Here is a 13,740-nt window from a genome sequence, read left to right on the forward strand (position 1 = left end):
CTTGATGATGGTGAATTAATACGTATGTCATCGGTTAAAGATAGCTTAAACTTTTGAAATTAGTTTCAATCATTACAATAGTATACTCAGTTGTCTCAAACAAAACTCCGTCGTCCAATGACAGCATTTTGAAAAAAAAAATCTTATTTAGGCATCGATTGAACTACATGTTGACTGGAATTGCTTCACACATTTAGAACTAAACTGATTTTCTCTTTGATGCTATACCTTTATATAAATAACTTACAATAATTGGATTGTGTTTGATGACTTTTAAATGAATGATTAGTTGATGATTTTTTTACAATTTGAAAATAGTATTTAAATAATTTATTTTATTACGCAGATATCAATATGAATTGCGGAAAAAAAGTATTTGGTTATTTGTGTATGACAATGGAGATGTTATTTAAATCTTTGGGATATTCAATAATAACACAGCTATTTAACATTTTGGACTTTTTTCTATTATTTAAAGTCAAAGATCAATTACGTTTTAATTGACATTACAAGGGATTGTAAACTAGAAGTGCAAAATATTATGCTAAAAACAACACTTTATGAATAGATAAAACGTCGGTATACATAAATAGATGATTTATGAAGAGTGAGTTATTATAAATAAGTATATTTAATTAGATAACCTTTTTATTGTATAAAATTTTAAATGGATTTTTGAAACTATTCCATATAATAGTCCATATAGTAGTTAACGTCAATTCGTTGACGCACTTAGTATTTGAAAATTCACATGTTCTTTTTTTCTTACAAACACAATATCCAATGATAGGAGATTTTTGTATTAACTAAATGAGGACCAAATAAAATATCAATTTACAAAATTGACAGTTTAAGTCTAAATTTTGCCAAAAAACCGGATGGTGGTGTATTCTAATTGTGGACATATATTTTTCTATAAAGATTTATATGTAACGCGGATTCATATGTTATCATAGTACTGCAACAATTCAGCCATACGACAAACAGAAAAAGAACAAGAAACTTTCAAAAGTTGTTGATTATTCACCAATTTGGTTTTTAACAATTCGAATTTGATAAATTTAGGCTAGTTGTGTAAATAAAAGGAACGCACCATAATTGATAACAAAGAGCCCAGCGAAACGAAGTTAACTAAAACATATATAGGTTTTGTATCCATGCATACAAAAAAAAATGATGCATCTGTCCTGTGTTAACAATGATACCATTTTAAAAAGCAGAAAATAGACATACATGTAATTATAGTCATACTATTTCGACTCACGTTACAAAACATCATTATACGAATGAAATAATGATTTCATTTGTTTGGTTTTTTTCCATGTAGTTTGTTTGTGGTGTTTGCTAGAAATGACATTTTCGTTTCTAAAACACATTTCACCTAAGATATAGGTAATGTATTTAAGCTGCCACCAAATTATACGTCTCTTTTCTATTATGAGTTGCTTTTACCATAACTCAGTAGAGGCAATCAAGATATATACTAGTGCCGAATTTCGAATGCTTATGTATGTCTAAACAATTTCTTATTAATGTAGTTTATAATCATATAATTTACATAGACGTTGTTTCGCATGCTTTTATGAGCTTTAAATGTTTCAAGATTCATAAAATGGTCTGATTTTAAATCAGTTTTTAATTTGTTATATAATGCAACTATACACTTCTTTATTGTCCTACATTCACAAAAGCAAACATACCATTTACGTTTCTATAACATGAATGTTGGTGACTGTTTAATTGTTAATTATTATCGAAAAGAGGACTTTAAAAGCATGTTTCGACTTGCAGACTCGACCAATATCCCACATCTTACCAAAATGAATCCGATTACGTATTTATATATATTTAAATATGTTAATAAATCACATTTTATAGTTTTGTTACGATGTTTGAAAACTACTCTTTGCGTCATAAAGGATAATTTGCAATTGTATATATATACCCTGTATTATACAAAATATACCTTAATGTAGTATACCAACTTACATAACTTACGAAAGACCAAGCTTAATCAACTGTGAAATTTGTTCAGTCCTCATCAAAAGGATAAATCAGAGTATACATTATAATCCTGCCAAGCCTTGTAAAATATATTTTTTTAAATATATGTATGTTGCCTATCATCTTGATAACGTGTTATAGTATTCTTTTATTGGTCTCTGTGAATTATTACTTTTACTGTTTAGTCTAGTTTTTGCAATATCCATTTGACGTGGCTCTGTACTTGTCTTTCCTTTTTTGCTAATGTGCTTTGTCTATATACCTTTTTGTTTATCTTTGATTTCATATTTGCTTGTTTTTATAGTGATAAAGATTATAACAGAATGTTGACTTCTGTACCCCTATTTTTCTTACATTTTTACATATTATGTCTGTTTGTTATGTTCACAAGTCGTTGTCAATATAATAGAACTTTATGCGACTGTTATACAAGTTAGAGGTTAAGCTTGTTATAAAACCATTTTTTACACCATTTTCGATATAAGACTAAGTAAAGAATAAGACAGTTATTATCCATTCGTTTGACGTGTTTCAGCTTTTGCTTTTGTCATTTGCTTAGGGAATTTCCGTTTATAATTTTCGTTCGTCTTTCTTTTTGCCTTCTGCATATTAGCTTTGGACGTTATTGACAGAAAAGTGTTTAAACGCACGAATTGTATAACGTTCTATGATCAGCAAATATCTTTTTTTTTAAGTCTAGCAAATGGATCTTGAATAAATGTTTAGAGAAAATTAAGTTGTTGTAGCCAATCAAAAAAATCTTCAAAATTATCATCATTTTGAAGAAAAAAAGCATATCTACCTATTTATGTACATTTAATAACTTAAACAAAACGTACTTTGTTTTAGAATTAAATTGTTGTTTACCACCTAATAATAAGCAAATATTTTTTTCAAGAGATCAGAATTGGGATAATTTCAAAAATTACTCAAAGCCGTATCTTATCTCTGTCTTGTATGGCTATGCTAGACATACCGTTTAAATGACAACATTACATGGGAATACAGTACCAATTAATACAAGGAGAAGTACATAAACGAAGAATAAAGTATAGCCTATTGTTGTGTCAGAGAGGAGAGTTCTTAAATTAAATATTAGGTTCATGTATATAGATTTAAGAGAGAACAAAACAAGCTAAAGAAAAAAAAACTGATAGACGGAGGCGACTTCAAAGTAAGACTAGTCAAATGAGTCTTTGTGACTTATTATTTATAAAACATCACACCTTTTTGAATGCACATACACTTATATCTAGCAGAATATATTTCGAAATGACAAATAAAAAGGGTTTAAACACTTCTGAACATAAGATGATAAATTATAATATCCTAAGGAAATGAAAGTCCAGGAGATCCAATTGCTTGATGTTGTCTGTGTGTAGATATTTGGTTATATACAAATAGAAAATGTTTACTTTTTGTATGTTTTTGAATTATTGCTTGTGCGGGTGGGGGTGAAAAGTGTGCACTTTCCAGTTGTGTACACAAAACAAATCTTATCAATTGCGTCACAAACCATATTTTATTCGCGTCAAAACAAAATAGTTCATTGCATAAATATATACCAGAAAAAAGTCGTCAGAAATTAATCTGCTAAGATTATATTGGACACTGAATAAATAATGTTGACGAACGATTAGAAATTCAACATATACGTTTGAAACCATCAATAAAAAGGATGGACATACTTGAAAATTACATGTTGGGCATATCTACCTCTGTCATAAGTGCAGTAGAAAACAGTTATACTTGCAGTTTTCCAAACTTCTACAAATCGCATCAAGAACAGTGTTTTATAACAGTTTACATCAGTGCTCAACGCATATCTCTTTTTTTCTAATTGAAAACGTTTTCGTATTGTACCCACACAAAAAGGTCCCACCGTTATGTCACCTGTACAACTATGTGATTTAGATTTATGAAAATGAACGCGGGCTCACCTATATTTACTAGCGTTATTTATTTATATATGCTACAAAATGACATTATACAGTATTTAAAGACAATATTAGATACATCAATGATATGTGTTCAACGTCAAGGGCAAAAATTGTGGTATGTTTTTGTTTATTTTAAGATGATTTTATATATTACAAAAAAAGCACAATTGAAAAATAGAAATTTTGATACTCTTTTGTTGTTTTCATCGTACTCTAGTGTTTTTGTACACGTGAAAACATTGAATCTGAAACAAGTGAAAAAGAAACTCGATGGGTGCCATATGTAAAGTAGGATCTGATTATCCTTACGAAGCACCTTATATCACCACTTGTTTCTGGCGGGTTTTGTGTTGCTCAATCTTTAGTTTTCTTTTCTTTGATTTGTATAGCGTTGTTTGTCTTTTTGTGTTTTCTCTTATTGCTATGACGGTGTCAGTTTATAATCGACTTTTGGGTTTGAATGTTAATTTGGTATCTTTCGCATATCTTTTTCTATGAACTTGATTGCTAAATGCACCATGATCATTAACTGGTGGTTTTTTTTGCGTACCTTTATCGGTTGAGTGTTGCCCATATTTCGCAATCGCCGTTCCATATATTCAAGGATATACATTTTGCAGTGTTCATGGAGACGATGGGTCATTTGTGCAATTTATTAAACAGTTGCCATTACGTCTAAACAGCGAATAACTGCTGAAATCATATTTGGGATGATTAGTATAATCATGGTCATTGCTGTTCAGTGTCATTAAATAGATACATCTAGTTCAGGTAGAATATTTGCGAGAAAAAATATTCTTTAAAATAAAGTTTCTTTACTTAAAGATTCAGGAAATTAATCTTCGCTTGGCTAGTTATATAAGCAAACACCCATACTGAATATCATATATCTTTTTATATCAATATCAGAAAACTTGGCAATCACTACACATCAATGGACAAGCGGCATCTTTAGGATTTGACGTCATCTAAGTTGTTTTTCAATTAGAATCCTAAATGATAATTTTCTATGACTACGTTGTTAATTCTATTTTTATTTACAAATTGTATAATACTGTTTGAAATGATATGTAGTTAGTATAGTTTAATTTGCAACACGCAAAAATAACGGTTATGGAATGGTTTTTTAATCTTTCATTGATCGTCTTATTTCTATTGGTTTATAAAATCAGGTGAAAAAGATATTTAAACCACAACGGTTTTCATTTTTGTTTCAGGTATTCGGTACTTAAGTTTAAATATAATATCTGAAATTTAAAAGTCATAAATGCTGAAAATTTATTTTAATCTGTTTTACTGACTTGCATAGTATAGGAAGTAAATATATTCAAAATAAGAAATGAGTTGCACATCAGTTTCAATATCTAATGGATACATTCAGTCAGCATTGAACTTATTCAACGTAAATGAAACAGTAACGTACGCATGTAATACGTTTTATACACTCTCTGGAAACGCTGTAGCTACGTGTAAAGATGTTAATGGCACTTGGTCAAGTACGCCTTCATGTAAACTTGTCTTTTATGATAATGGTAAGTTAAAGAAGTTTATTTTTGTTAGTTTATGTGCGAGTTTTGTTTTCAAGAAGCGTGGTTTCAACTTTGAATTGTTTTTGTGATTACTGTAACCAATATGTAGCAGAAATATTTTATCGACAATTTGTTTTTTTTCTTCTCTAAAAATGATTTAAACAAAAGTTATCAGTACATTTGCAAAGTTTTAAAGTGTAATTTGAGTTCTTAATTTTTTTTTCTCATTTTAGGTATATCTTTCTGTATATAATTTTGATATAGTAAAATTATTCATTTCTGGCTCGACTGATAGTTTATACATATATTTATTTTTTCATTATTCAATCGAATAACATATCATTTTCCTACATTATGAAGGGGTTTTGCATTAGCATTTTCCCATGGTTACTTGGAGTATCATTTTTTATCTAGTTGGTTTTCTTTAAAAAAAAATGGTTAAAAAAAATCCAAGACCAAAAGATAGAATTATCCAACAGTCCCTTATATTATGTATCTAACTACAAAAACGACAAATATGCAAGAAATAAATGTGACCATAACTGTTGCAGGGCTTAATGATTACTATACCAGCAAAGTTCATACTATCAGTTTGATTTTAGAAATTGCAAACTTTCTTTAACACGGTACTGCTTTTATATTTTGACCAATCCGTCAGTTTCAGAACTGATTTTAATGGTAAAGATATCAATAGAATATGGTAAAGGGGAGGTTAAGTCGTAAAAACTCTTAAATTTTTTTAATTTCGAACACAGTTAACTAATGTTGCGTTAATTAAATGCATTTACAATACATGTTCGTATATTTGTCCAAAATTAGAAACTCAATGATATATATTTTATTCTTATTTTGTCTCTTTCATTGATAAGTAACCAACATTCTTTTTTTATACATATTAACGTAGATTCTTTGAAAATTACATACCATATATGATACAGGGATAATGTCACAATCTTAAATTTGATTATGTATTTCGGCTTTTTATTTTTGGTAAATATATACATATATTCAACATTAGTTAAGCGTATACACCAAAGTTTTGAACAAAATGAACCCTAAAGAATCCCTTACCGAATTCCGTTATGGAATAACCGTTACACAAATGATATCGGATATGTTCCTCACGTCGTAACTACAATCCCCTTCCCTTTCATGAATGTGACCTACCGAATTAGACTATTTACCGGATTTGTTATCACATAAGCAACACGACGGGTGCCACATGTGGAGCAGGATCTGCTTACCCTTCCAGAGCACCTGAGATCATCCCTAGTTTTTGATGGGGTTCGTGTTGTTTATTGTTTAGTTTTATATGTTGTGTTATGTGTACTATTGTTTGTCTGGGTTTTTTTTTTCATTTTTAGCCATGGAGTTGTCAGTTTATTTTCGATTTATGAGTTTGACTGTCCCTTTGGTATCTTTCGTCTCTTTTTTTTTAACAAGATTGTCTATGGTCTGTAAAACATATTTTTAAAATCCACTGAGATGTTACAAAATATTTCTAGTGCTGCTAATGACAAGCAGTAATGCTGTAGTATCAATGGATTATACTCTTAAATATGGGGGGGGGGGGGGATAAAATCCTCATTTAACTTACATATATTTGTTCAAAACTAATTAAAATAGCTGAAGATGAGTAAAAATGTTGAAGGTTTAACATAAAAAAAATATATAATTAAGAAGTTAATAAGTAACATATCAATAAATAGATGAATCTCAATTTTATTATTTTGTTTTGGATGTACAAGGACACGTCTTGTACTGATGAATATTGCCGACACTATCTGTTAAAAAATATTCCTTTCTTTTTTGTTTTGGGGGGTGAGCCTTAATCAGGACTTATTTCAAATAAACAGATACATTAGTTTGAATGTACATGTTTTTATGATGTGTCACACAGTGAAATATATGTATTGTTTTTTTTTTCTACTTCGTATCTTTTTTTTCTTTGAAATCTCCAGGTAGTTGGTAGTTTTGCTAATACATTTCTTATATTTATCTAATAAGGAATATATTTATTGAAAGCGTATCTTCCCTGGTCAATTATATATGCTTGAATATTTTATGAGCCTATGATTAATTGTATTTTTTAGAATGTATCTAACAAATTGGAAAAGGGTGATGAAGCTGTTTTATCTTCAAAAAAGGATGAAAATTTCGTGATGAAAAATTAAATGCAAAACAGCAGTGTAATACATACAAATAAAAATTTTCCAATAGATGCTTAGAAAAAAATGATTCTCAGTTCGATCCAACTTAATCTTTGAAGTAATATTTTTTCTCATATAACTATTGCAGTTAAATAAATCTGCAATGTATTCGATATAAAATTCACTGAAATAATTCATTTTAACTTACCTTTTGCATTTTATCGGTATTAGATTTACGAATTTTAATACTGCTCTCTCATAATTATTGAATACATCAACTGAATAATGAAATGTACAAAATAGATAATCAATTTGATTTGATTCATTGAAGATTAATATAACTAGATACAATTTAAAGTCATAAGAATCCTCAAATTAAAAAAAAATTGCATATGTTTTTTATAACTAAATGGATAGTTTTCATTATACAACTTGTGTACATATACTTTTTTCTGAAAAAATTCTTTAATTTGTCCACATTTAGAAGAAGTTTACCTATTTTTAATTGCTTCCTTCCAGGAAGCAATTCGCCGACATATTTTCCGTATGCATAGTGACCTGAGCGTAACCCTCCTCGTAAAAATTCGGTGATCGCAAAACGCATGGATGTGTCATTAAAATAAACAAGTATCTGATTGAACATGTTAAACACGTGCTCAATATCCATGCTTTTTGTTATTTGTTTACTATAAGGTGACAATCGGTAAACTTCGGCTTCAAAACACGGCATTTAATGAGCAGCCATATTTGTTAAATAATAACAGACAGAGAAAAAAAATTGACGATTATACGATATATTTACGTAAAAAATGAAAAACATCGTGCACAGAGGACTAAGTTTATGATATATACATGCATTGGTTCAAAAATTGGATACACATTAATTTTTACCACTCACTCGTTTCATATGACTTTAAGTTATAGATGGTTTTAAGGTTGTTTACTTTTTTGTATTACTAAATGTATTCACTGGTATAATGCTGAATAGGATCGTATCAAAGCCTATTTCAATCAACTAAGTGTAGATCAATAAATAAATTACAAAACCTTTAATGGTTGTTTAAACCTTGATTTGATGCGTTAGACCTTTATATATGAGTTTAAATCAATCTATTTCAAATATTTTTAAATACATAAAGAGTAAACAATTGTGTTTATTAATCTTTTCCGAAAATGTGTAAAAGTAGATTTAGAAATGTAACCTCCTTTTGGCAGTATGAATAAATTATTTCATAATATAAAAAAGACGGTTTGTGGAAATGTGTTTTCTGGTTTATGTACGAAGTCATGTGAATATCAAGACAAGTGTAGAATTAGTTAATGAACTAGCAATTGGAAGGGAAACAATATTTATTTCGTTTTGGATAATTATTTCCTAAAACGTAACTAGAAATAGAAAATGAAATCGAAAATTTAAACACGTGGATAATATTAGTTTTTTACAAATTGATTTACTACGTTTCTCATTTTCGATGTTTAAAACTCTTATTCGACGTTTTGTAAAGTAGGTAACACTTATTGATAAAAGAAGTGTTTTGTTTACTTTTTGCTTGATAATCTCATATTGATTTTTTACGTTTTGATTTTCTTTTTTATGTTTCGTCACAATATTTGATAAGATTTTTAGAAGAGTGTTTCAAACAAAGGTTGCTAAAGAAAATAACAAAATTAAGTGTAAGATTTTCTGGTTACATCGAATTTCTTATTAACAAATCTATTCCATATGGAAGCTGTAAAATCTCTTTTTAAAAGTGCTGCAGTACCGAGTTTCATGTATATAAAGCTCTTATCCTATAATTACGATAGCATGTACATACAAAAGTACCTATAGCTCCATACTTAAGGAAATTGACCAGGTTGATTTTTTCTGCAATTTTCAAATGTATAGAGGATTTTCATTTAAGTATATATACTTTTTATAATACTAAGTATTTTGTAAATAAAACTATTATGTTGAAAGATTAATATCACTACATTGTTAAATTTTATTATTAAACACCTAACTTCCCTTGTTTATTTAATTTATTTCGGAATAAAGGTTTTTAGGTTTATTAAATGAAACTGAACATAAATTAAACATCTGTTCGATACAATCTCGCATGTGAAATTTAAATTAATTCTAAATTAATTCTAAATTAAACTAACATAAATACCAGCATAATAATCATCAAATACAAATGTAAATAAAGACATATTAATATGTATTAATTTCATATTAGATCAAAGTGAACACTTTATTAGGGTTTGTGCTGTTTGGACTTTTATGTTTGCTGATAAAGACTGCCAGGGCGCGAATATATTAGTACACAATTTATTAACCTAAGGACAAAATAACAATTGAAGCTCGAAACTGCATCAATGAAGGACATTAACTGTCGAAATGAGAGTCTGCTGTAGTTAACACGCAAAAGGCAAAACAAAAGCAATTGAATAATCATTATATCATGAAAAAAAGAATACACATATAAATGTGAGCAAACGATAAACTTTGAAAGGTAAATGATCAACGATAACCTTTAAAGGGTAAATGATAAACGATAACATTTGAATAATAATGATAAACGATACCTTATGACAGGTTCGATAAATAATAACCTTTGACAGGTAAATGATAAACGATAACCTTTGAAAGATAAATGAGATAACATTTGAAAGGTAAATGAGATAACTTTTAAAAGGAAAATGAGATAACCTTTGAAAGGTAAATGATAATCGATAACATTTGAAAGGTAATTGATAAACGATAACATTTGAAAGGTAAATAATAAACGATAACTTTTGAAAGATAAATGAGATAACCTTTGAAAGGTAATTGAGATAACCTTTGAAAGATATATGAGATAAAATTTGAAAGCTAAATGAGATAACCGTTGAAAGGTAAATGATAAACGATAACCTTTGACAGGTAAATGATAAACGATAACCTTTGGAAAGTAAATGATAAACGATAAACTTTGAAAGATAAATGATAAACCATAACCTGTGAAAGGTAAATGATAATCGATAACATTTCAAATGTAAATGATAAACGATAACCTTAGAAGATAAATGAAATAACCTTTGAAAGGTAAATGAAATAACCTTTGAAAGGTAAATGACAAACGATAACCTTTGAAAGGTAAATGATAAACATGTTCATAAAAACGATATACATCCATAAAAATCTATAACATTATATGAATAATTATAAAACCAATTTCAAAAACTACACAAAGGACAAAATGTGGTACTCATAGCATTAGTAAGTTTCTCGTAAATGATCACAATATATATATTTTGGATAACATGTCAAGGAAATGACCACGATAGATACGATAAGTGTCACTAGATACATTTGAATTCTAAAACGCTCAGCTTTTTACATAAGACCTAAAATTCCATAAAGTTTTGCCAAATAAGGCTAAGGTAGTATATTCCTGGGATAAGAAAATCCTTAGTTTTTCGAAAAATTTATTTTTTTGTTAACATGAAATTCATAAAAATGACCATATAATTGATATTCATGTCAACATCGAAGTGCTGACTACTGGGCTGGAACGTCCACCAGCAGTGGCATCGACCTAAATAAACATATGTGTTATTTATCGACAAACACATTTGATAAAGATCAAGCTACCTGTAGTTTATCCTTATATTTACAAACAATCATTAATTTTTTAATATTACAAGCATCTAGCTATATAACCGTACCGAGCATATGAAATTTAACTATAAAAATCATGAAGTTAAAAGACGTTGGGAGGAATTTTAAAGATTCCTACTGGATTAAGGTCTAATATAACTAATAATAATAATAATAGTTATCTTGGTGTAATCAGGGGTGTACAGAATTTTACACCGTTGTTGAAAATTCATACACCCCGAGGCGCAGCCGAATGGGTGTATGAATTTTCCACAACGGTGTAAAATTCCGTTCACCCCTGATTACACCAAGATAACGAATTTATTTCTTATGAACAATTCCTTTTTATAGTGATATTAAGAGTATAACACAATATTGACTGCTGTACCCCTATTTTTGACATTTTTTACTCTTTGAGTATGTTTGTTTTGTTCATGCATATTGACAATGTAATGGAATTTGATACGACTGTCATACAAGTGAGAGGTTTAGCTAGCTATAAAACCAGGTTCAATCCACCATTTTCTACATTAGAGAATGCCTGTACCAAGTCAGGAATATGACAGTTGTTATCCATTCGTTTGATGTGTTTGGACTTTTGATTTTGGATTTTCCTTTTTGAATTTTCCTCGGAGTCCAGTATTTTTGTGTTTTTACTTTTTCCTTTACTCATTTTGAAACCAGGATATAAAATTGTAAAAATGGTAATGAAAAATTTCCAGCGTAATATTTTTTCAATGTACATGTTGCTGTACATTGTCAAATACTTTTTTACTTTATTTTTGGAAAAATTCAGAAAATTGTTGTGTTCCTTTGAGTTTACAAAAAAACAAAACATTTTCTTATTATTATTTTTTTTGTTAATTTTATTCTTTAAATTTTTTTTGGCAAAATTTCATTTTTTTTTTTTTTATTTTGGCAAAATTTTATTATCCCCGGGTGAACAAGGGTGGGGTGTTATATACACCGAGGTAGTCAGCCAATCAGATTGCAGTATTTTTACTGCATAAGAAATAATCTATTTTATTATTGTGTCACATATTGATTGACAAACATATTATGCAATAACATTAAAACATACATAGAACAATCAATAATCAGTCATAGCATATGTCTTATGAGACACATTGCACAAAATATATATACAATCTTAAAAATCCAACGATACTTTGAAATACTATATTTTTAAAACCAATAACTATGATTTAAGAGTAATTTAACATGATGAATAAAAACTTAAGTAACAAGTATTTAAAAATGTTTCGTAAAAAATTTAATTGAAGCTCTATTTCGACTTGATCTTATTGCTTTTCATGAATTTGACAAGTTCTAATGATTTTCAATTAAAGATTACTAGTATCAGATTAAACGAATAAAAGTAAATTTAAAAAGTTTTGTGCGTTATAATTAACATAACTGTTATCAGCCATGAAAAAGTTCAGATTTCTATTAGGTATTACGACATTTAACTGAAAGACTTCTGTCAAATCCTTGACATCGAGTTTTAAAAAAGTTGATACCATTTTGTCTAAAACTATTTTTTTTGAACTTGTTGGTAAGACAGTTTTTATCATATCAGACGGTTTTTTTTCAAATTGAAAGTAAAAAAACTAAATTGCAATGAACTATATTTTATTAATAATCGAACTATAATTCGGGGTCCTCAAAATATATTTTTTCATAATAATGTTTATTGATTATATAAATGAGTAAGAGTTATAATTTTTACAAGATCAGTGTAAAAGAATGAGAAATATTTTCCAAAATTGTTACAGAATTACTGTCATATATTTTCATATCAGCTGTTGAAGCCTGTAACAATAGGTGTCAAAGTTTTTAAATCGCACCATATAGTATTACCTATACTACATGCAGAAATATTGTTTGTTGTTGAGCCCAAATGGGTCGAAAAATATCCCGATGTGAGAGCAAGAAGCGATTCATTATAATATATCATCACCGAAACCCAATCCAATACATCTATTGTTTATTCCTTTAAAAACAAATTACATGAGTCAAGTATTTCACATTTGTAAAATCAATTTTAGAGGTCAACAAAATAATTAAAAGATTGTCTAATAACTGTTATTATATACCTATAATGAAGTGTTCGTGTTTCGAGTATATTACAATTACAATGCAAGCAATACAAGGTTATAACTATTATCACAACTTTTGTAGTTGAACCTTGGTAATATGATTTATTAGACACAACAGAAATATTAGAATTGGCCATACATATAAAATTGGTAGAACAGTATTTTTTAAACACTGTAAACTATTATACTATATATATTGAGAAGTCAACTATTTTAGCTGTTGAACCCTTTAACAATGCGAGTCAAAGTTTTTCAAATTGCACTATAGTTTTTTTAATAAAGAAAATGAATATAAAAAAATACGATAATTATTTTTAATGTTGTTGTCCTGATATCTTATGGACTCTCATCACACGTTTCTCTTTAAATATTCATAAAAAGTGTACATTCGCATAG

General features: G+C 28.4%; 1 protein-coding gene across 2 annotated transcripts in view; it reads left to right on the plus strand.

The window, feature by feature from the left end:
- Positions 1-13,740, plus strand: part of LOC139490680 (uncharacterized) — a 71,513-nt gene that overhangs the window by 37,160 nt on the left and 20,613 nt on the right. Inside the window, exon 1 of one of the 2 annotated variants that reach the window (XM_071277601.1) lies at positions 5,137-5,476. The exons of the other annotated variant lie outside the window; for it this stretch is intronic. Coding sequence (XP_071133702.1) covers positions 5,284-5,476 — 193 coding nt within the window. The 5' untranslated portion in view covers positions 5,137-5,283. Of the gene's footprint in view, positions 1-5,136; positions 5,477-13,740 lie in introns of those variants that run through there. 2 annotated transcript variants of the gene reach the window in all.

This window comes from Mytilus edulis, chromosome 1 (assembly GCF_963676685.1).
Source record: "Mytilus edulis chromosome 1, xbMytEdul2.2, whole genome shotgun sequence".
In the NCBI taxonomy this organism is placed as follows: Eukaryota; Metazoa; Mollusca; class Bivalvia; order Mytilida; family Mytilidae; genus Mytilus; species Mytilus edulis.